The sequence below is a fragment of the Andrena cerasifolii genome, chromosome 12, assembly GCF_050908995.1.
Source record: "Andrena cerasifolii isolate SP2316 chromosome 12, iyAndCera1_principal, whole genome shotgun sequence".
NCBI classification, from domain to species: domain Eukaryota; kingdom Metazoa; phylum Arthropoda; class Insecta; order Hymenoptera; family Andrenidae; genus Andrena; species Andrena cerasifolii.
In genome coordinates, this window is record NC_135129.1 from 11,700,098 (window position 1) to 11,724,617 (window position 24,520).

The 24,520-nt window shown below is 43.7% G+C and overlaps 1 protein-coding gene and 1 long non-coding RNA gene across 8 annotated transcripts in view; one reads left to right on the plus strand and one right to left on the minus strand.

Moving 5' to 3' along the window:
• Positions 1-8,220, plus strand: part of LOC143375098 (thyrotroph embryonic factor) — a 92,300-nt gene extending 84,080 nt beyond the window's left edge. For 3 of the 7 annotated variants that reach the window (XM_076823870.1, XM_076823871.1, XM_076823865.1), the window contains 5 exons: positions 1,124-1,269; positions 2,066-2,303; positions 2,801-2,970; positions 3,424-3,561; positions 3,894-8,220. In XM_076823870.1, coding sequence (XP_076679985.1) covers positions 1,124-1,269; positions 2,066-2,303; positions 2,801-2,970; positions 3,424-3,561; positions 3,894-3,980 — 779 coding nt within the window. In that variant the 3' untranslated portion in view covers positions 3,981-8,220. The remainder of the gene's footprint in view (positions 1-1,123; positions 1,270-2,065; positions 2,304-2,800; positions 2,971-3,423; positions 3,562-3,893) is intronic. The other 4 variants (XM_076823872.1, XM_076823867.1, XM_076823866.1 and 1 more) reach the window with 3 other exon arrangements.
• A 14,558-nt stretch (positions 8,221-22,778) lies between these two features.
• Positions 22,779-24,094, minus strand: LOC143375196 (uncharacterized). The gene is made up of 2 exons (XR_013086834.1): positions 23,907-24,094; positions 22,779-23,058 (listed from the first exon to the last, which is right to left on the minus strand). It is a non-coding gene; the product is annotated as an uncharacterized LOC143375196 (long non-coding RNA).
• Between the last annotated feature and the right edge of the window lie 426 nt (positions 24,095-24,520).

A 24,520-nucleotide genomic window follows, 5' to 3' on the forward strand; every position in this document is an offset into this window, starting at 1 on the left:
TAGCTGGCGTGCACGGAGAAACCCGGCGGCGTAGTCCGTGTATGGTTATTAGCCGTTTAAAACCGTCCCCGGAGCTTTTAATCGCGCGCCAGCCTCGGATCTTCCACGGAGAGGAGATCCCTCCCGCGCACCCTCGGCCTTCCCGGAGTTTTGAATAAACAGAAATGGTCCTCTTCGCCCGAAACGCTCAATTAAAAACTATTAAAACAATTAAAAACTAAACTCGCGGTTGCGGAGCGGGTTGCTTACGCGCGGGGGGCGAAGGGAGCGTTAACGGTAGAGAAAGGATCAATCGGATGGTCCTTGAGAGTAACGTTCTTTAAGAAACGAGCCTTTGAACGTCTCTTTTGAGGCTCGGGGAGCCTCTTTGATCCGCGCTTTTATCGCGGAGCCCGACCTTGGAATACGCGACGACACGTCCCCTCGATTCCCGCGCCATTTTCTGCCCCGTTGTCGGAAGAGGTCCGTCAGAAGTCGCTTCGTAGAAGAACCGAGAAGGAGGAGCGCGCGAATGCTCGACGGCCTTGGAGATGCTCCTCCAAAAATAGTGGGCCCTCGCCCGCCGTCCTCCGCTCGGCTCTCTGCCTCTTCCTCGTTTCGCCGCCTTCCTTCCGCGTCTTTTTTTGCCCCGAAACTGCGTTAATTATTCGCGATGGTCTCGAAACGTCGCCGGACGGCTATATCCTTGAACGTTTCGCGATTCTATCGCGAGGATCCTTCCTATGCGTCTTTAGATTCGAGAGCAAAAAACAAGTTAAAGAAGAGACAATGGAACAGCATGAATTGAATCAGTGGCGCACCGAGGATTTAATTTTGGGGGAAGCCGAGTTGAAGGGATATTCTTAAAGCGAATTCAACAAAATTCGTTAGGGGATTATAAAAGTTTATTTAAAAAATAACATCCAGTTTTCTTTTTACAAAGCTGTTGAATTACGTCACGCGTGGTTACGTCAATATCCTTTTTCCGTTTTCTTTGGGGGTTGCCAGGGCTCCTTGGCTCCCCCCTCTGGGTGCGTCGATTGAATATTTGATAATTGTATCGCAAAGCGAACGAGCACTGTCGCTTTCGAAGGGGAATCCTCTTTCACGCGTTGGTAACGCGGTGGAACTTGTGTTTTTACAGCGAAACAAGGCAAGGATGGGTTGGATGAGAAGAAGGACGCAGACGGAGAGCTATGGGGCAACGTGGAAGCGCAGGCCGCCTTCCTTGGCCCAAATCTCTGGGACAAAACTCTGCCCTACGATGCCGACCTGAAGGTATTGAACCATGTATGTACAAAACGCGATACGGTAAGCCCGCCTAGAAGAACCCAGATCTAGACTGTAAACGACGGAAGACAGCACTGGAATGCTCTTTGTGATTTATTTCGCCTTCCCCTCTGCTAATCATTGGTTATCAAAGACACTTGCTTTGCCGATCCCCTTGCTGTAGAAGCGTAGTGTCAGCAGTTCAGTCACCTAGTTCACTTCTTTCCCCCGGGTTCTATGCAGAACGTAGAGAATGATTCGTAGAATTAGAGCACACAGAGCTTTAGAGTAAATCGACACCACGTCCCTTCTAAATAAACGCTATAAACTTTTCCCCCAGGAGAATGATTGCAAAATACCCGACTCGTTTAAACGTAAAGCTACCCGAAAGGGGAGATCTCTTACAACTAGTTGAAACAAGATGAAATGCTCGATAAATATCGTACGATATAATAGAAACAGTGGTTCTCGCAGCATTTACGTTTAATCCAGTCCAGCGACACTCCAGAGACCCTGTCTGCCACTTCTTCTAGTACCTAGCTTACTAGATCGCACCCCGAACGTTCGCAAACTGTAACCACCCCAAAGAGAAAGTAACACGTCACTTATCCCTTTCCCTGTTTCAAACACACACATGCAGCGCGTTAAAGCCAGCAACACTTTCGAATCTCCCCGCAAGTGTAGCCCTGAAATTGCCTCGAACCTCTGCGGAGGATCACCGCGGTGGATGGCTCGCCAGCCAGCCTCGATAGCGACGATCGACCCTGTTCAGCAATCGCTCGAATCCGAAACGAAAGGAGACGATGGTCTGTTGCAGTACGTGGACCTGGACGAGTTCCTGTCCGAGAACGGGATCCCCGTGGACGGCGTGGCTGGTGGCGGGCAGGGCACGATGCAGAGCGGGCAGCTGCACAAGATGAATAACACCGAGGCACCTGGCCACCAGGGGCCCGCCGGCCTTCACCTGGAACCCATCACCAAACGCGAGAGATCACCGTCGCCGAGCGAGTGCTGCTCTCCCGACACCATGAACCCACCCTCGCCGGCGGACTCTAGTAAGACTCTGCTCTATTAAATAGTCGCGTTTCCCAATTGGTGCTCCGCGAGACGAACTCGTAATAAAATTTAACCCTCCGTGGTCACATGTTCTTAAAATATAAATTTTGCTATGATGAGATTTCTAGTTGAAAAAAAAGTAGTTTTGGAAAGAAGCGATTTTTTTCTTTAGAATTCTCCAAATTTTTAAATTTTAATATTAAGGTCCAGAAGTTTACAGAAATATTGGCAAGGGAAAAAATGCACCCTGTGCGACCACGAAGGGTTAGATACGAAAAGTTAATATAATTATATATATAATTCTTTTTTAGACAACTATCGAAGTTGGGGGTTCCGCTAAATTTTAGCGAGCTTGTAAGGGTTCCGTGGGAGAATTTAATTAGGAAACGCTGAGATAGACTAGCGTCGGCATTCTGTCGGTTATCCCCTTCTACGCGCGACAGATCCCCAGCACTCGTGACGGCCGGAAAGCTACAATATGCTTTGTCTCTTGCAGCGCTCTCGATGGCATCATCGGGGCGAGACTTCGATCCACGCACCCGGGCCTTCTCCGACGAGGAGCTGAAACCCCAGCCGATGATCAAGAAATCACGGAAGCAGGTGAGGGTCACTTCTCTTGATCCAGTACCGAGTGGGATCGTCGAGTCGAATCGTAGAATGATTTTGGTGAGGGGAAGTGACTTTTGTTGCAGATGAATTGCTTAAATGTTTGAGGTTTCTCTGGGTGGTGTAAAGTCGTTCGCCCCGTTTAGAAGGGGGACAGCTGTCGACGTTTCACCGGCACTGCGATCAGCTGCGATCGAGGGCAGTGCTGGCGAAGTGCCGTCAGTAGCTGGGTAGCTGGAGTTCTGGCGAAACTTTTTCACCCATTAACGATTGTACGAGGGCACTAGCGTTGGCACCTTATGGCTCACAGAGACCTCCTTAACACTACTGGCGCGTTCGAATTAAAGGAGCGGAAGATTTTCATTGAAGAATTCGCGAACGTTAATGGGTCCAGCAAGTTGGCTAGGAACTGCAGCTACTCCGAGTATGTAGTTTGTAGTGGCCTCAGACCCCTGGTTGCATTGATAGGCGCTTAGAGACCTTTTGTTCCCTATGATCCGCCACTGGTTGCAGTTCGTTCCGGATGACCTGAAGGATGACAAATACTGGGCGCGTCGTAGGAAGAATAACATGGCAGCGAAACGATCACGGGACGCGCGTCGCATGAAGGAGAACCAGATCGCTCTCAGGGCCGGCTTCCTCGAGAAAGAAGTAAATCTTCCCACGCCTCTTAAGTTAAAGAACACGCGTCGCTGCAAAACTCGAGCCTTCAGGTCGTATCGGTGAAGTTGCAGAGGTGCAACGGACAGGGGAAACCGTTCTCGGTCTGCTCCTCCCATTTCCAATGTAAATCGCCTAGAGCGTCGAAGAGGACACTTGGCCTCTTCCACAGCGGAGGCCGAACTCACTGTGCAACTTCACCTGATCCTTCCAGTCGGGAAAGGATCGTTTCCCTTTCGCGCCACAGTGTTCATTACGCTTCGCCGTGCGTCGAACGTCTCAGCGGAGCGAAACTAAAGATCCGCCGTGCGTCTTTTTTGCAGAATATGGGCCTACGACAGGAGCTGGATCGGCTAAAGAACGAGAACATGCTGCTGCGCGACAAGCTAAGCAAATACACGGACGTCTAACAGCGCGGCGTGCAAGCGACAGCTCGTTCCAGCGATTAAAAATGATGCAGAGACGAGCGTTTGTTGCGCCAGCTCCTCCCACACTTCATAGTCGCAGCACTTAGGTATCGCCAGTCCGGAAGAGAAAAGAGGAAAATAGAAAGGAATGGAAGGAGCGCGCCGAATCACAAGACCATCCTCGACGATTGAAGACAGAGCCGACTTTCCTAAGGAGTCCCGAAGATACCCTTCGGGGACTTCTACCATTCATCGATTCCCTCTCTTTCTCTCTCACACACACACTCACACAGACACGACCTCCCTCTGTCCAGCCCCTCCGAGGGGCGAATCCTCCTCCCGTCCCTCCCCAAAAGTGTACATAGTTATATATGTATAGTTAGATTATATGTATACGCGCGTACATACACGCACGTGTGTATGCCCTGTCTGTAAAGCGTGGGTCTGCGCGCGCGTGTACAGGTCGCCCGCACGCCTGCAACCGTGCGTGCACGTGCAAACGAAGGCGCAATGCCAACGGCGACCATTGGTATGCATGGCTCGCTATAACAGTATCCCCGTCACGTGTATGCACACGTATACGTACGCAGACGTTACGTATATATCTGCATACACAGAGAGGCGTCTCTACTTGTACACGCGAGGCGGCAGACAGGGACGTAACCAGTGCGCGTGCTGCGCTCCTCGTCAGACCGAATTGATAAGTGGATCCGAGGGAATCTGCTCGATTTCACCGAGGACGTCTGAATCGCAGGGCAACGCCGGCACGCGCGCCGCCCCCGAAAAATGCCTCGTGAGCCGGGCTGGAGCTGATTAGAGTAATAAGCGAGAAAGTGTATAAATATGAGCACAGACAGGCGCGTAAACGATCGTCTGGTTGAAAGAAGCGGCCGCCTAGCCACGCGTTGGCTCCTCGAGCTTCTGTTTCTTTCTCGTACAACCGCGGTCCCGCATCTGATCGTGGATAAATCCTTGGTCTAACGTTTCCTCAGTGCTTTCTCGACCGTCCCCCCGCTTTCTCCGGGCCATTGCTCGTTTAGAGAATCAATGGAGGGACCCGGGCAGGAGATCTTCAGGGTCACGTGCACGAGGTGTCTGTAGAATCACCTGTACAGATGTCTGGGGATAATAGGATCACTAGAGGTACCTAGAATCACCTGCACATGGGACCTCTAGGGTCGCCTGTGTAGATCATTTTCAAGGTCGCCTGTACAGCGGGAAACATTTACGTTCGCCTGTACAGGGACCTCCAAAGTGGCGTATGTAGCGTGTTCAAAGAGTACCCGTGGCTCTTCGTTTTGCGTCCGATACCATGGTCCTGTAACCTACATGCCCACTTTGAAGGAATGTCTAGCGTTCTATAGGCCCGTGAAGATACTCGGGTCTCTCAGCCCCATGCTATCAGAGCACGTCTACTAATTTCACTTCCGTAGAAGAGTAGCCTTCTGTTCGGTTTAACCTTGTACAAAACCTAACTTCCATTTGCATTTTGCACAAAAAGAGAGTGAACTGCCGCGGCAGATAGTTGATTCTAGTCGAGTTGTATTCTTCTACGCCACTACTAATCCTTCGGCGTGCGCGTTCCGTGGAACGACCACTTTCGGCGACCTGGAGAAAGCCCGGGGGGGAGGGAAGAATGTCCAAATCGGCGATTTATTAAAACAAACATATTAAGAAGGATACTTGGGAGAACGACGCTTTTCTACGCACGGACTAGGGTCCTAGTTCTCTAAGAAAACGTTAATTACTGTAGCGTATCCCACGTGGTGATGGTACACAAGTGATTCTAGTTGTTTTTATCGTAAGGTAGATCAAGTGCTTCTTTCCTTTTCATACGTAACACGTTCTGTCACTTCTCTATGTTCGTTTCGGCGCTCGGTTTTATGCCATTTGAAAATCGCTCGATGCAGCTCGAGTGCGGGGAAAGCGTCGCGACGCGTCTCTTGATTTTTTTTTTTTATTAAATCGTTCTCGCCGCCCTTCGATTGGCCGACGGACTCGTCGAGCAACGGGTATGAAATTCAATCTCTTCTTTTGTACATATTTTAAGGGGGGAGGGGGGGGGGGAAGAAAGGAAAAGAGAATCGTACTATTAACTTCTTTACAATTCAAAGTATAAATATTCTTGCGAACTTCGTAGCGTAAAGCGAAAATGTTATGAGAGGAAAGTTATGAAATTTATTCTATGGACGTCCGGTAATTTGTTTTAAAAAAAAAAGGGATGCTTCTGTTTAAACGAATTGGGGCTGTAACCTTCCATTGTTAACTTTGAAGTCTAATCGCTGAAATTGTGCACCAAGGAGGGCTACCTTTAGACAAACCGTGGAGTGCATCTCTATTCGTAGCTGCTTCCTCTTGTACTACGAAATTCCGTATGTCATCGTGAGCGGGGAAAAGAAAAGTGATCACGAGGGAAGCCCACTCAAGCGCCTTCATCCATGGATAATACATGCGATTAATATTTTACATACTGTTGATGCGTTAAATAAGCGATTCTGCTCGTTGCAACGCTCAGTGACAATAATCAAGTATAATTATAAATATATATATGTTTTTTAGCACTTTTTGCGACGTGAAATCGACACTGAGAGTACGCTCCCAGTAGAAGACCTTTTTACATTACGCTTGTTATCAGTCGTTTACATTATTTTTTATCGGTTCGATCGGTTTCTTCATCTTTTTACTCCGCGAACCCTCGAAGAGCTTCTAGCCTTATAATATTATATCGTATGACGTATATATGATGCATATACGCGACGTGTATGTATATTTGTAGATACAAAAGCGAGGAAATTCGTTTCGCGGAAGGCCTTGTCAATGACAGATTCGCTTCGGACAATTTCTTTCTTTCTTTTTTTTTTTACACATGAATCATTGAGAAGTGCATTGTTCGTCGGGAGCTCCATGTAATCAATTATATTTTACGATTGTAAATTTCTTTTTTAGACGGACTGCGACGTCCGTGCTAATCGATCACGTCGACGTTATGGAAAATTGTTTTACGCATTGTTATTGTATACATATATGTTCATTTTTTTTTGCCAAGATTTTATGCATGTTGTACAATGTAAAAAATTTTGTAGTTGATTAGTGTATTATACGCGGGCGGATCTCGCGTCGCCAGTCGATTATAAGTTCAGCCCAACGATTCGATTCTCCAGAAGCGACTAGAGAATTCGTTTGAACGTATCTGTTCGCTTGACTGCGGAAGAATGAACGGTAGAAGTAATAAAATTGTTATCTGTTCCGTAATCAAAGTGTGTAATCACTCGATATCGCGACAGCTGTGAAACCGGTGGACGCTGGGGAGCGCAAGTGTGGCGGTGCGCGATCTCGAGGGAGCAACGCGATGCAAAAGAGCGACTGGTGATCATCGACGATTCGCATGGGTCGTTCGAATTCAATTGCAGCGCGACCCGCGCCGTTTTTTCTTTCTGGTGCATAGGCAAAGCTTATTCGACGGAATCCATATTAGATCGTATTCGACAAGTTACTCAGGCGCGTCGGTTCTGATAGTCGTACAAACAACGGGCAGAAATTTCCCCCCACACCAGCGAGAGAAAATCATTCGACCCTACATGGCAGCAGCGAGCGTATAGCAAATCGCAAGTGAGAAATTCAACAGGCATTTCGATTGTTTTTCCCCCCCTTTCTTTCGATCGCCGTGATAGCTGACGATAGTCGTCCGATGTAAAGCCGAGAAAAGAAAGAGACACTCGTTCGCGTTTCTCGAAAAGAATCATCAATATTTGTAAGTACCTTCTAGTACAAGTTGCTATTAATTAATTAAAGTACATCCGTAGCTTTCTAAGTGGCCGGTCTTGGATCTCGGCACAATTCGATATGATCGAAAGAAACGAGAGGCGCCGATAAGCAGAGCAGACAGTGCCGGGGCGCATGCGTGCGCCGCGACGCCCACAGCCCGCGAATAGTAAAACGTAAAGGGATGAAATCGTAGAGGATTTAGACACACTGGTAGACGCAAACGACAGCTTTTTGCTCCAATTAGAGTTAACGACGATGATAACAAAACGAGGGAAAATTAACGAAACAGGGAAAAAAATGGAAAAAAAACAGAAAGGGAAGAGTTAGATGATGTCGCTGCGTCTGTAATGACACGCCATCCGATCCATTCAAACGAAAAACAAAAAAAAAACACATGGGAAGTAAAAGAATATGACCACCAACGTCAAAGTGTATCACATTTCGAGAAATATATGTATTTGTTATTGTTTTCATTGAATTATATTGTTGTACCTGGTCCCGCTTCTCTCCAATTACGTTTAGCAAATAATTTATACCGTTGATCCTAGCATTAATATGGAAATTCAGAATATAGTTTGCAGTAGTTCGGAATCCATCAGGATCGAATCCGAGAGTACGGAAATTAGCAGACTTTCATCGCAGATACCTGGGAACGATTCAAACATATTCTGGTATTCAATTCTGTTCACTAAGTACAATTTCAACAAAGTGGCGAAAGATGGGTTGGTAACACAGTTTGGGTGGTGACACGAAGTTCCACAAGGTGATAGCACAGAACAGGTATAGGATAGACCTATCAGGCATAAAACTATTCAGTACCTTAAAAAATACCGGTAAATTACCGGTTAATTGGTTTGAATTGAAAATTTTACTGCATTACCGGTAATTGAAAAAGTCGGTAAATATGCAATCCCTACTCGCGAGCCCCCTTACCATTTTCATGCCGCACCCAACATTAACGACTCAGTCTAAAATAAGATTACAATGCTACAAGTGGTAGGAATTAATATTAAATCTTACCGGAAACATATAAAATCTAAAACGACTAATTTCAATCAACATGTTGCATAATAAAATTATTCCCTTTACTAATATATTTTCATACGTGACAAAATGTTGTAACGTTTCTCCCATTTTCAATAATAGACAAGTCAAGTTACTAAAAATACTTTTCTTCTTACAGGTTTTAACTTCGGATTACTTCGACGGAATGATGGAAACCTTGATACTAATCACAAGAAAATAGTGACTTTATATACCTTATACTTTATTGTAACACTGTAAAGGCCTTTAATGCAAATATATTGAAAGATACTTGAAACAAACTGTATTATTATTCAGAAATACCTTTTACATATTCCTATCCAAATTTCAAATATCTATGGTATTTCCTCAAGAATACCATAGATTTCCTTTGTTAATAAGTCGATATTAAAGAAAATTTTGACATGGAAAGAGATGGCACAAAGTAATGTCTCCGGAGAGTAAATTAAAGAGCGAGAAGTGGCGCAGAGGTTTCGAGGCAGTCACTGTTTAACGAAGAGACGCAGAATTTTGGAGCGCCTCTTATTTGCAACTTTAAGGCGATGCCTTCGAAGCTGAAATTTAGTATACCTCCTTTCGCTTCATGTTCTCCTGATACCTGGGCCAAAATCTGGCAAAAATTTTCAGAATGCACAAAATTGGGCTTTGTAACAGGAGAACATGATGTCGAAAGAGGTGGCACTAAGTAATGTCTTCGGAGAGGGAATCGAGGATGCCTTCGAAGCTGAAATTCAGAATACCTCTTTTCGCTTCATGTTCTCCTGATACCTGAGCCAAAATCTGGCAAAAATTTTCAGAATGCACAAAATTGGGCTTTGTAACAGGAGAACATGATGTCGAAAGAGGTGGCACTAAGTAATGCCTCCGGAGAGGGAATCGAGGATGCCTTCGAAGCTGAAATTCAGAATACCTCTTTTCGCTTCATGTTCTCCTGATACCTGGGCCAAAATCTGGCAAAAATTTTCAGAATGCACAAAATTGGGCTTTGTAACAGGAGAACATGATGTCGAAAGAGGTGGCACTAAGTAATGCCTCCGGAGAGGGAATCGAGGATGCCTTCGAAGCTGAAATTCAGAATACCTCTTTTCGCTTCATGTTCTCCTGATACCTGGGCCAAAATCTGGCAAAAATTTTCAGAATGCACAAAATTGGGCTTTGTAACAGGAGAACATGATGTCGAAGGAGGTGGCACTAAGTAATGTCTCCGGAGAGTAAATTAAAGAGCGAGAAGTGGCGCAGAGGTTTCGAGGCAGTCACTGTTTAACGAAGAGACACAGAATTTTGGAGCGCCTCTTATTTGCAACTTTAAGGCGATGCCTTCGAAGCTGAAATTTAGTATACCTCCTTTCGCTTCATGTTCTCCTGATACCTGGGCCAAAATCTGGCAAAAATTTTCAGAATGCACAAAATTGGGCTTTGTAACAGGAGAACATGATGTCGAAAGAGGTGGCACTAAGTAATGTCTTCGGAGAGGGAATCGAGGATGCCTTCGAAGCTGAAATTCAGAATACCTCTTTTCGCTTCATGTTCTCCTGATACCTGGGCCAAAATCTGGCAAAAATTTTCAGAATGCACAAAATTGGGCTTTGTAACAGGAGAACATGATGTCGAAAGAGGTGGCACTAAGTAATGTCTTCGGAGAGGGAATCGAGGATGCCTTCGAAGCTGAAATTCAGAATACCTCTTTTCGCTTCATGTTCTCCTGATACCTGGGCCAAAATCTGGCAAAAATTTTCAGAATGCACAAAATTGGGCTTTGTAACAGGAGAACATGATGTCGAAGGAGGTGGCACTATGTAATGTCTCCGGAGAGCAAATTAAAGAGCGAGAAGTGGCGCAGAGGTTTCGAGGCAGTCACTGTTTAACGAAGAGACGCAGAATTTTGGAGCGCCTCTTATTTGCAACTTTAAGGCGATGCCTTCGAAGCTGAAATTCAGAATACCTCTTTTCGCTTCATGTTCTCCTGATACCTGGGCCAAAATCTGGCAAAAATTTTCAGAATGCACAAAATTGGGCTTTGTAACAGGAGAACATGATGTCGAAAGAGGTGGCACTAAGTAATGCCTCCGGAGAGGGAATCGAGGATGCCTTCGAAGCTGAAATTCAGAATACCTCTTTTCGCTTCATGTTCTCCTGATACCTGGGCCAAAATCTGGCAAAAATTTTCAGAATGCACAAAATTGGGCTTTGTAACAGGAGAACATGATGTCGAAAGAGGTGGCACTAAGTAATGCCTCCGGAGAGGGAATCGAGGATGCCTTCGAAGCTGAAATTCAGAATACCTCTTTTCGCTTCATGTTCTCCTGATACCTGGGCCAAAATCTGGCAAAAATTTTCAGAATGCACAAAATTGGGCTTTGTAACAGGAGAACATGATGTCGAAGGAGGTGGCACTATGTAATGTCTCCGGAGAGCAAATTAAAGAGCGAGAAGTGGCGCAGAGGTTTCGAGGCAGTCACTGTTTAACGAAGAGACGCAGAATTTTGGAGCGCCTCTTATTTGCAACTTTAAGGCGATGCCTTCGAAGCTGAAATTCAGAATACCTCTTTTCGCTTCATGTTCTCCTGATACCTGGGCCAAAATCTGGCAAAAATTTTCAGAATGCACAAAATTGGGCTTTGTAACAGGAGAACATGATGTCGAAAGAGGTGGCACTAAGTAATGCCTCCGGAGAGGGAATCGAGGATGCCTTCGAAGCTGAAATTCAGAATACCTCTTTTCGCTTCATGTTCTCCTGATACCTGGGCCAAAATCTGGCAAAAATTTTCAGAATGCACAAAATTGGGCTTTGTAACAGGAGAACATGATGTCGAAAGAGGTGGCACTAAGTAATGTCTTCGGAGAGAGAATCGAGGATGCCTTCGAAGCTGAAATTCAGAATACCTCCTTTCGCTTCATGTTCTCCTGATACCTGGGCCAAAATCTGGCAAAAATTTTCAGAATGCACAAAATTGGGCTTTGTAACAGGAGAACATGATGTCGAAAGAGGTGGCACTAAGTAATGCCTCCGGAGAGGGAACCGAGGATGCCTTCGAAGCTGAAATTCAGAATACCTCTTTTCGCTTCATGTTCTCCTGATACCTGGGCCAAAATCTGGCAAAAATTTTCAGAATGCACAAAATTGGGCTTTGTAACAGGAGAACATGATGTCGAAAGAGGTGGCACTAAGTAATGCCTCCGGAGAGGGAATCGAGGATGCCTTCGAAGCTGAAATTCAGAATACCTCTTTCCGCTTCATGTTCTCCTGATACCTGGGCCAAAATCTGGCAAAAATTTTCAGAATGCACAAAATTGGGCTTTGTAACAGGAGAACATGATGTCGAAGGAGGTGGCACTAAGTAATGTCTCCGGAGAGTAAATTAAAGAGCGAGAAGTGGCGCAGAGGTTTCGAGGCAGTCACTGTTTAACGAAGAGACGCAGAATTTTGGAGCGCCTCTTATTTGCAACTTTAAGGCGATGCCTTCGAAGCTGAAATTCAGAATACCTCTTTTCGCTTCATGTTCTCCTGATACCTGGGCCAAAATCTGGCAAAAATTTTCAGAATGCACAAAATTGGGCTTTGTAACAGGAGAACATGATGTCGAAAGAGGTGGCACTAAGTAATGCCTCCGGAGAGGGAATCGAGGATGCCTTCGAAGCTGAAATTCAGAATACCTCTTTTCGCTTCATGTTCTCCTGATACCTGGGCCAAAATCTGGCAAAAATTTTCAGAATGCACAAAATTGGGCTTTGTAACAGGAGAACATGATGTCGAAAGAGGTGGCACTAAGTAATGCCTCCGGAGAGGGAATCGAGGATGCCTTCGAAGCTGAAATTCAGAATACCTCTTTTCGCTTCATGTTCTCCTGATACCTGGGCCAAAATCTGGCAAAAATTTTCAGAATGCACAAAATTGGGCTTTGTAACAGGAGAACATGATGTCGAAGGAGGTGGCACTATGTAATGTCTCCGGAGAGCAAATTAAAGAGCGAGAAGTGGCGCAGAGGTTTCGAGGCAGTCACTGTTTAACGAAGAGACGCAGAATTTTGGAGCGCCTCTTATTTGCAACTTTAAGGCGATGCCTTCGAAGCTGAAATTCAGAATACCTCTTTTCGCTTCATGTTCTCCTGATACCTGGGCCAAAATCTGGCAAAAATTTTCAGAATGCACAAAATTGGGCTTTGTAACAGGAGAACATGATGTCGAAAGAGGTGGCACTAAGTAATGCCTCCGGAGAGGGAATCGAGGATGCCTTCGAAGCTGAAATTCAGAATACCTCTTTTCGCTTCATGTTCTCCTGATACCTGGGCCAAAATCTGGCAAAAATTTTCAGAATGCACAAAATTGGGCTTTGTAACAGGAGAACATGATGTCGAAAGAGGTGGCACTAAGTAATGCCTCCGGAGAGGGAATCGAGGATGCCTTCGAAGCTGAAATTCAGAATACCTCTTTTCGCTTCATGTTCTCCTGATACCTGGGCCAAAATCTGGCAAAAATTTTCAGAATGCACAAAATTGGGCTTTGTAACAGGAGAACATGATGTCGAAGGAGGTGGCACTATGTAATGTCTCCGGAGAGCAAATTAAAGAGCGAGAAGTGGCGCAGAGGTTTCGAGGCAGTCACTGTTTAACGAAGAGACGCAGAATTTTGGAGCGCCTCTTATTTGCAACTTTAAGGCGATGCCTTCGAAGCTGAAATTCAGAATACCTCTTTTCGCTTCATGTTCTCCTGATACCTGGGCCAAAATCTGGCAAAAATTTTCAGAATGCACAAAATTGGGCTTTGTAACAGGAGAACATGATGTCGAAAGAGGTGGCACTAAGTAATGCCTCCGGAGAGGGAATCGAGGATGCCTTCGAAGCTGAAATTCAGAATACCTCTTTTCGCTTCATGTTCTCCTGATACCTGGGCCAAAATCTGGCAAAAATTTTCAGAATGCACAAAATTGGGCTTTGTAACAGGAGAACATGATGTCGAAGGAGGTGGCACTATGTAATGTCTCCGGAGAGCAAATTAAAGAGCGAGAAGTGGCGCAGAGGTTTCGAGGCAGTCACTGTTTAACGAAGAGACGCAGAATTTTGGAGCGCCTCTTATTTGCAACTTTAAGGCGATGCCTTCGAAGCTGAAATTCAGAATACCTCTTTTCGCTTCATGTTCTCCTGATACCTGGGCCAAAATCTGGCAAAAATTTTCAGAATGCACAAAATTGGGCTTTGTAACAGGAGAACATGATGTCGAAAGAGGTGGCACTAAGTAATGCCTCCGGAGAGGGAATCGAGGATGCCTTCGAAGCTGAAATTCAGAATACCTCTTTTCGCTTCATGTTCTCCTGATACCTGGGCCAAAATCTGGCAAAAATTTTCAGAATGCACAAAATTGGGCTTTGTAACAGGAGAACATGATGTCGAAAGAGGTGGTACTAAGTAATGCCTCCGGAGAGGGAATCGAGGATGCCTTCGAAGCTGAAATTCAGAATACCTCTTTTCGCTTCATGTTCTCCTGATACCTGGGCCAAAATCTGGCAAAAATTTTCAGAATGCACAAAATTGGGCTTTGTAACAGGAGAACATGATGTCGAAGGAGGTGGCACTATGTAATGTCTCCGGAGAGCAAATTAAAGAGCGAGAAGTGGCGCAGAGGTTTCGAGGCAGTCACTGTTTAACGAAGAGACGCAGAATTTTGGAGCGCCTCTTATTTGCAACTTTAAGGCGATGCCTTCGAAGCTGAAATTCAGAATACCTCTTTTCGCTTCATGTTCTCCTGATACCTGGGCCAAAATCTGGCAAAAATTTTCAGAATGCACAAAATTGGGCTTTGTAACAGGAGAACATGATGTCGAAAGAGGTGGCACTAAGTAATGCCTCCGGAGAGGGAATCGAGGATGCCTTCGAAGCTGAAATTCAGAATACCTCTTTTCGCTTCATGTTCTCCTGATACCTGGGCCAAAATCTGGCAAAAATTTTCAGAATGCACAAAATTGGGCTTTGTAACAGGAGAACATGATGTCGAAAGAGGTGGCACTAAGTAATGCCTCCGGAGAGGGAATCGAGGATGCCTTCGAAGCTGAAATTCAGAATACCTCTTTTCGCTTCATGTTCTCCTGATACCTGGGCCAAAATCTGGCAAAAATTTTCAGAATGCACAAAATTGGGCTTTGTAACAGGAGAACATGATGTCGAAGGAGGTGGCACTATGTAATGTCTCCGGAGAGCAAATTAAAGAGCGAGAAGTGGCGCAGAGGTTTCGAGGCAGTCACTGTTTAACGAAGAGACGCAGAATTTTGGAGCGCCTCTTATTTGCAACTTTAAGGCGATGCCTTCGAAGCTGAAATTCAGAATACCTCTTTTCGCTTCATGTTCTCCTGATACCTGGGCCAAAATCTGGCACAAATTTTCAGAATGCACAAAATTGGGCTTTGTAACAGGAGAACATGATGTCGAAAGAGGTGGCACTAAGTAATGCCTCCGGAGAGGGAATCGAGGATGCCTTCGAAGCTGAAATTCAGAATACCTCTTTTCGCTTCATGTTCTCCTGATACCTGGGCCAAAATCTGGCAAAAATTTTCAGAATGCACAAAATTGGGCTTTGTAACAGGAGAACATGATGTCGAAAGAGGTGGCACTAAGTAATGTCTTCGGAGAGAGAATCGAGGATGCCTTCGAAGCTGAAATTCAGAATACCTCCTTTCGCTTCATGTTCTCCTGATACCTGGGCCAAAATCTGGCAAAAATTTTCAGAATGCACAAAATTGGGCTTTGTAACAGGAGAACATGATGTCGAAAGAGGTGGCACTAAGTAATGCCTCCGGAGAGGGAATCGAGGATGCCTTCGAAGCTGAAATTCAGAATACCTCTTTTCGCTTCATGTTCTCCTGATACCTGGGCCAAAATCTGGCAAAAATTTTCAGAATGCACAAAATTGGGCTTTGTAACAGGAGAACATGATGTCGAAGGAGGTGGCACTATGTAATGTCTCCGGAGAGCAAATTAAAGAGCGAGAAGTGGCGCAGAGGTTTCGAGGCAGTCACTGTTTAACGAAGAGACGCAGAATTTTGGAGCGCCTCTTATTTGCAACTTTAAGGCGATGCCTTCGAAGCTGAAATTCAGAATACCTCTTTTCGCTTCATGTTCTCCTGATACCTGGGCCAAAATCTGGCAAAAATTTTCAGAATGCACAAAATTGGGCTTTGTAACAGGAGAACATGATGTCGAAAGAGGTGGCACTAAGTAATGCCTCCGGAGAGGGAATCGAGGATGCCTTCGAAGCTGAAATTCAGAATACCTCTTTTCGCTTCATGTTCTCCTGATACCTGGGCCAAAATCTGGCAAAAATTTTCAGAATGCACAAAATTGGGCTTTGTAACAGGAGAACATGATGTCGAAGGAGGTGGCACTATGTAATGTCTCCGGAGAGCAAATTAAAGAGCGAGAAGTGGCGCAGAGGTTTCGAGGCAGTCACTGTTTAACGAAGAGACGCAGAATTTTGGAGCGCCTCTTATTTGCAACTTTAAGGCGATGCCTTCGAAGCTGAAATTCAGAATACCTCTTTTCGCTTCATGTTCTCCTGATACCTGGGCCAAAATCTGGCAAAAATTTTCAGAATGCACAAAATTGGGCTTTGTAACAGGAGAACATGATGTCGAAAGAGGTGGCACTAAGTAATGCCTCCGGAGAGGGAATCGAGGATGCCTTCGAAGCTGAAATTCAGAATACCTCTTTTCGCTTCATGTTCTCCTGATACCTGGGCCAAAATCTGGCAAAAATTTTCAGAATGCACAAAATTGGGCTTTGTAACAGGAGAACATGATGTCGAAAGAGGTGGTACTAAGTAATGCCTCCGGAGAGGGAATCGAGGATGCCTTCGAAGCTGAAATTCAGAATACCTCTTTTCGCTTCATGTTCTCCTGATACCTGGGCCAAAATCTGGCAAAAATTTTCAGAATGCACAAAATTGGGCTTTGTAACAGGAGAACATGATGTCGAAGGAGGTGGCACTATGTAATGTCTCCGGAGAGCAAATTAAAGAGCGAGAAGTGGCGCAGAGGTTTCGAGGCAGTCACTGTTTAACGAAGAGACGCAGAATTTTGGAGCGCCTCTTATTTGCAACTTTAAGGCGATGCCTTCGAAGCTGAAATTCAGAATACCTCTTTTCGCTTCATGTTCTCCTGATACCTGGGCCAAAATCTGGCAAAAATTTTCAGAATGCACAAAATTGGGCTTTGTAACAGGAGAACATGATGTCGAAAGAGGTGGCACTAAGTAATGCCTCCGGAGAGGGAATCGAGGATGCCTTCGAAGCTGAAATTCAGAATACCTCTTTTCGCTTCATGTTCTCCTGATACCTGGGCCAAAATCTGGCAAAAATTTTCAGAATGCACAAAATTGGGCTTTGTAACAGGAGAACATGATGTCGAAAGAGGTGGCACTAAGTAATGCCTCCGGAGAGGGAATCGAGGATGCCTTCGAAGCTGAAATTCAGAATACCTCTTTTCGCTTCATGTTCTCCTGATACCTGGGCCAAAATCTGGCAAAAATTTTCAGAATGCACAAAATTGGGCTTTGTAACAGGAGAACATGATGTCGAAGGAGGTGGCACTATGTAATGTCTCCGGAGAGCAAATTAAAGAGCGAGAAGTGGCGCAGAGGTTTCGAGGCAGTCACTGTTTAACGAAGAGACGCAGAATTTTGGAGCGCCTCTTATTTGCAACTTTAAGGCGATGCCTTCGAAGCTGAAATTCAGAATACCTCTTTTCGCTTCATGTTCTCCTGATACCTGGGCCAAAATCTGGCAAAAATTTTCAGAATGCACAAAATTGGGCTTTGTAACAGGAGAACATGATGTCGAAAGAGGTGGCACTAAGTAATGCCTCCGGAGAGGGAATCGAGGATGCCTTCGAAGCTGAAATTCAGAATACCTCTTTTCGCTTCATGTTCTCCTGATACCTGGGCCAAAATCTGGCAAAAATTTTCAGAATGCACAAAATTGGGCTTTGTAACAGGAGAACATGATGTCGAAAGAGGTGGCACTAAGTAATGCCTCCGGAGAGGGAATCGAGGATGCCTTCGAAGCTGAAATTCAGAATACCTCTTTTCGCTTCATGTTCTCCTGATACCTGGGCCAAAATCTGGCAAAAATTTTCAGAATGCACAAAATTGGGCTTTGTAACAGGAGAACATGATGTCGAAGGAGGTGGCACTATGTAATGTCTCCGGAGAGCAAATTAAAGAGCGAGAAGTGGCGCAGAGGTTTCGAGGCAGTCACTGTTTAACGAAGAGACGCAGAATTTTGGAGCGCCTCTTATTTGCAACTTTAAGGCGATGCCTTCGAAGCTGAAATTCAGAATACCTCTTTTCGCTTCATGTTCTCCTGATACCTGGGCCAAAATCTGGCACAAATTTTCAGAATGCACAAAATTGGGCTTTGTAACAGGAGAACATGATGTCGAAAGAGGTGGCACTAAGTAATGCCTCCGGAGAGGGAATCGAGGATGCCTTCGAAGCTGAAATTCAGAATACCTCTTTTCGCTTCATGTTCTCCTGATACCTGGGCCAAAATCTGGCAAAAATTTTCAGAATGCACAAAATTGGGCTTTGTAACAGGAGAACATGATGTCGAAAGAGGTGGCACTAAGTAATGTCTTCGGAGAGAGAATCGAGGATGCCTTCGAAGCTGAAATTCAGAATACCTCCTTTCGCTTCATGTTCTCCTGATACCTGGGCCAAAATCTGGCAAAAATTTTCAGAATGCACAAAATTGGGCTTTGTAACAGGAGAACATGATGTCGAAAGAGGTGGCACTAAGTAATGCCTCCGGAGAGGGAATCGAGGATGCCTTCGAAGCTGAAATTCAGAATACCTCTTTTCGCTTCATGTTCTCCTGATACCTGGGCCAAAATCTGGCAAAAATTTTCAGAATGCACAAAATTGGGCTTTGTAACAGGAGAACATGATGTCGAAGGAGGTGGCACTATGTAATGTCTCCGGAGAGCAAATTAAAGAGCGAGAAGTGGCGCAGAGGTTTCGAGGCAGTCACTGTTTAACGAAGAGACGCAGAATTTTGGAGCGCCTCTTATTTGCAACTTTAAGGCGATGCCTTCGAAGCTGAAATTCAGAATACCTCTTTTCGCTTCATGTTCTCCTGATACCTGGGCCAAAATCTGGCAAAAATTTTCAGAATGCACAAAATTGGGCTTTGTAACAGGAGAACATGATGTCGAAAGAGGTGGCACTAAGTAATGCCTCCGGAGAGGGAATCGAGGATGCCTTCGAAGCTGAAATTCAGAATACCTCTTTTCGCTTCATGTTCTCCTGATACCTGGGCCAAAATCTGGCAAAAATTTTCAGAATGCACAAAATTGGGCTTTGTAACAGGAGAACATGATGTCGAAGGAGGTGGCACTATGTAATGTCTCCGGAGAGCAAATTAAAGAGCGAGAAGTGGCGCAGAGGTTTCGAGGCAGTCACTGTTTAACGAAGAGACGCAGAATTTTGGAGCGCCTCTTATTTGCAACTTTAAGGCGATGCCTTCGAAGCTGAAATTCAGAATACCTCTTTTCGCTTCATGTTCTCCTGATACCTGGGCCAAAATCTGGCAAAAATTTTCAGAATGCACAAAATTGGGCTTTGTAACAGGAGAACATGATGTCGAAAGAGGTGGCACTAAGTAATGCCTCCGGAGAGGGAATCGAGGATGCCTTCGAAGCTGAAATTCAGAATACCTCTTTTCGCTTCATGTTCTCCTGATACCTGGGCCAAAATCTGGCAAAAATTTTCAGAATGCACAAAATTGGGCTTTGTAACAGGAGAACATGATGTCGAAAGAGGTGGTACTAAGTAATGCCTCCGGAGAGGGAATCGAGGATGCCTTCGAAGCTGAAATTCAGAATACCTCTTTTCGCTTCATGTTCTCCTGATACCTGGGCCAAAATCTGGCAAAAATTTTCAGAATGCACAAAATTGGGCTTTGTAACAGGAGAACATGATGTCGAAGGAGGTGGCACTATGTAATGTCTCCGGAGAGCAAATTAAAGAGCGAGAAGTGGCGCAGAGGTTTCGAGGCAGTCACTGTTTAACGAAGAGACGCAGAATTTTGGAGCGCCTCTTATTTGCAACTTTAAGGCGATGCCTTCGAAGCTGAAATTCAGAATACCTCTTTTCGCTTCATGTTCTCCTGATACCTGGGCCAAAATCTGGCAAAAATTTTCAGAATGCACAAAATTGGGCTTTGTAACAGGAGAACATGATGTCGAAAGAGGTGGCACTAAGTAATGCCTCCGGAGAGGGAATCGAGGATGCCTTCGAAGCTGAAATTCAGAATACCTCTTTTCGCTTCATGTTCTCCTGATACCTGGGCCAAAATCTGGCAAAAATTTTCAGAATGCACAAAATTGGGCTTTGTAACAGGAGAACATGATGTCGAAAGAGGTGGCACTAAGTAATGCCTCCGGAGAGGGAATCGAGGATGCCTTCGAAGCTGAAATTCAGAATACCTCTTTTCGCTTCATGTTCTCCTGATACCTGGGCCAAAATCTGGCAAAAATTTTCAGAATGCACAAAATTGGGCTTTGTAACAGGAGAACATGATGTCGAAGGAGGTGGCACTATGTAATGTCTCCGGAGAGCAAATTAAAGAGCGAGAAGTGGCGCAGAGGTTTCGAGGCAGTCACTGTTTAACGAAGAGACGCAGAATTTTGGAGCGCCTCTTATTTGCAACTTTAAGGCGATGCCTTCGAAGCTGAAATTCAGAATACCTCTTTTCGCTTCATGTTCTCCTGATACCTGGGCCAAAATCTGGCAAAAATTTTCAGAATGCACAAAATTGGGCTTTGTAACAGGAGAACATGATGTCGAAAGAGGTGGCACTAAGTAATGCCTCCGGAGAGGGAATCGAGGATGCCTTCGAAGCTGAAATTCAGAATACCTCTTTTCGCTTCATGTTCTCCTGATACCTGGGCCAAAATCTGGCAAAAATTTTCAGAATGCACAAAATTGGGCTTTGTAACAGGAGAACATGATGTCGAAAGAGGTGGCACTAAGTAATGTCTTCGGAGAGAGAATCGAGGATGCCTTCGAAGCTGAAATTCAGAATACCTCCTTTCGCTTCATGTTCTCCTGATACCTGGGCCAAAATCTGGCAAAAATTTTCAGAATGCACAAAATTGGGCTTTGTAACAGGAGAACATGACGTGAAAAGAGGTAGCGCAAAATAATGTCTCTGAAGAGAAGTAGAAGCCTTGAACGAAAGTCGATAGAGTTTGAGAGTATTGAATGGCATATTTAAAGTAGTGCTTTATGCGAAGATTTTTAAAACCACTCTGCGTGGAAGGATCTTTTTAGGTGTTCTTTTTAGCATGTCTTTTATATGTGATTTGGAATAGGAAGGAGTAAGTAGTGCTCGTTAAATAAAAAAACTCTTTTACCACTTAACTGCAATTTATTCAAATAAGTGAAATGCAATACAATGAAATGTTACAAGTGTAACTGGGTTAGGTTTGGGTTAGGGGAGGGTTAGGGGTATCTGTTAGGGATTTCTCCACGAAAAAAAAAAAAAAAAGGTCCAGGTGAGGGTTAGAGGTATCCGTTAGGGATTTCTCCACGTAAAAAAAAAAGGTCTGGGTTAGGTCTGGGTTCGGCTGAAGCAGTATCTTGTGCAAATTTCATATCAATGAACCCAGTCGAAAATGCAGCCGGTTTAACGTCTTTTATGTAAAAATTCCTTACCTGTAAAGCAGAAATATACACGATTAATAATCGCTCTAGTTACAGTATGTGAGATTAGTTACATCGCATTGGCACACTCTAAACTCTAAACATGTCACACATATACAAGCACGCAACACGCACAGCATTTCAACAGATTTCAGAGTAGGTAGTTGCTGAATTGGCCGCTTCTCGTGTCGCACCCAACGTTACCGACTGATTCTAAAATAAGATTACAGTGCTACGAGTGGTAGGAATTAATATTAAATCTTACCGGAAACAAAATCTAAAACGACTAATTTCAACCAACATGTTGCACATAAAAATTATTCCCTTTACTAATATATTTTCATACGTGACAAACTGTTGTAACGTTTCTCCCATGTTCAATAATAGACAAGTCAAGTTACTAAAAATATTTTTCTTCTTACAGGTTTTAACTTCGGAATATTTCGACGGAATGATGGAAACCTTGATAGTAATCACAAGAAAATAGTGACTTTATATACCTTATACTTTATTGTAACACTGTAAAGGCCTTTTATGCAAATATATTGAAAGAAACTTGAAACAAACTGTATTATTATTCAGAAATACCTTTTACATATTCCTATCCAAATTTCAAATATCTATGGTATTTCCTTAAGAATACCATAGATTTCCTTTGTTAATAAGTCGATATTGAAGAATATTTTGCAACTAGTGCCCATGGAATACTATTCAGAAATTACAACACTGTATGTGTAAATTTGGAAGCCGAGGTCTAACAATTTAAAGATTCAGCTTTTGTATTTCAAGACTCCCTTTGTATTTAAAGTATTTTATTTCACCACACATTTTCTGTGTTCTCTTTAGTTAAGGTAGCTATTAAGTAGACGCAGAGTCCACACATTACTGACAGAAATCCAATAAATTTCTGAATAATATGAATACGAAAATGAATAATAGCGGCGCGCAGAATTATCATATCGAATAATTATTTATTACTAGTGAATTATACATAACACGCGCGCAAAAGTTATTACTGAATATATTTACAGGATTAAGTCATGAGATGCAAGTTTAGAAGTGCATAAATTACTGACAGAAACCAGCAGTTTATAGTAGGAAATTAGCAACATACTCACATATTATTATTACATTCGAAGCCTTTGAAAACTATAAAAATACAAATCTTCCCTTATACAATATACAACGCACCACTTAATTAACGTTTATCTTAATATATTGTTATAATAATCCGCAAACAATACAAATTACTTTAAACACCATACAAATTTACAAATCTACGATCTCCACAAACTCATTATTTACAACACTTCGATCGCAAAGTATCTTAAGCAATATACACCACATAAATTTACAATTTACATTTAATATTCACAACTTCTAAATACATGATTACAATGCCCCTTAACAATTTTAAATTTAACTGGCAGGCACATTGTCGACTAAATAACAAAATTACCTGAAGGTCCTAAAGCATTACAAACTTTCCACATACGTTATAGGAAGAACAAAACAGAACCAACTAAGTACCTTCTCATACGTACCAATTCACAATTTTACTTCACGTTCCTCGACGAATCCTTTCCCTGTAAAAAGACAAGGAAAGCAGCATTACTGTCATCGTACTTCGTTCCTCGATTCGCCTAAAAATTCCAGTTAAAGGGAGCTCGAGGAACGACGTGGGAAAGAAAGCAAAGGGCGAGGAGTTCTTTAAACAGTGCTTAGGATGAGAATGCGACGCGCTGGAGCGCAGAAGCCACTGCAAAGTGAAAAAGAAACACTCCGCGCGATTATGCAAACGATGCATTAAAATGCATCCCCGCTGAAATGTTCGACGTTTCCCTGTGGAAACTGCAGCCACGAGCGTTAAAGCCGTTGCTCATACTCGAGCTTTCCACGATCAGATATCGTTTGAATCTTATCTTCCCTAAACGATTACCATTACCTGAAAAGGAGCCTCGTTTCTTCATCCTCCTCTTTTGAATTTATGTCATACAAACTTGTAAGCCACCCTGCTCCTCGATTCTGACTTAAATAAAAATTGAACAGACAAGGCTCAGAGAAATAAATAATTACATCGATAACGAAAAGAAAGTTTGAAAACATAATTGCAGAAATATCTTATTTTTCCTACAAGTTTCCAGTGTTCAAGCTTTTTTGTCCCCAGTGCTGTTAATATATTTTTGTATTCTGTTTTTTTTTTAGATTTTAGATGATCCATATAATGAAGAACTGTCACTGGATCTAAAGTATGAGAGTTTTTAATCTTGCTCAGAATTGATTCTTTGTCGACGTAGCTGCTTTAAGAGAAGAGGGGACCTAGGAGACAGCCCACTAGGTGCGGGAGTGACGTAGAAAAGTAAAGTGTCGCGAATGGGTTGGTCCAGGAAGAGGATCGGTCACGTAGCGTCGAACACAAATACTGGACGAGTACCTGAGAGTATTTCCAAGTCCACTGAGAACACTTTAACGCCTTTCTTCGGGGATAAAAGGCGGAGACACGCAAACACGATGTTTATCCTCGTTCTTCTAAGATTCTTTAAGCTGTCAAGTCTTTCCGTTGGTTTTCAACGCCTGTGTAACGATAGTTGGAACGCAACTTCGTTTGTGGTGTTATCATTGTGGAGTTACGGTCCATGATCGGCTGTAATTAAGAAATCACAGTCATATTGACCGTGGTCTGCGATTAAATGTGTAATTATTTTAAAGTTTGAGAATTCAAGTGGCTAAAATGTTTAGCTCCGAAATTTTCAGACCCTTGAAATTTTGAAGCTCGGAAGCTCGCAATCCTTGACGTTTTAAATTTAAACCTGAAACGCTTTTACTGTTCAGCCACTATATCCTTGAGCTTTGAATTTTCATCCCTCGAACACAAAATCAGTATTTATTAATACAGAGACAAAGATAATAGTTGTAAATGAATCGTTATTCCACTAATACACACGTGGAAACGTGTGTGCTGAAGAATAACCAGACACAAATTAGGAGAAACAATTATAAAGGATAATAAAGAACAGCAAAAGCATTTTAATTTACTACAAATTTCTT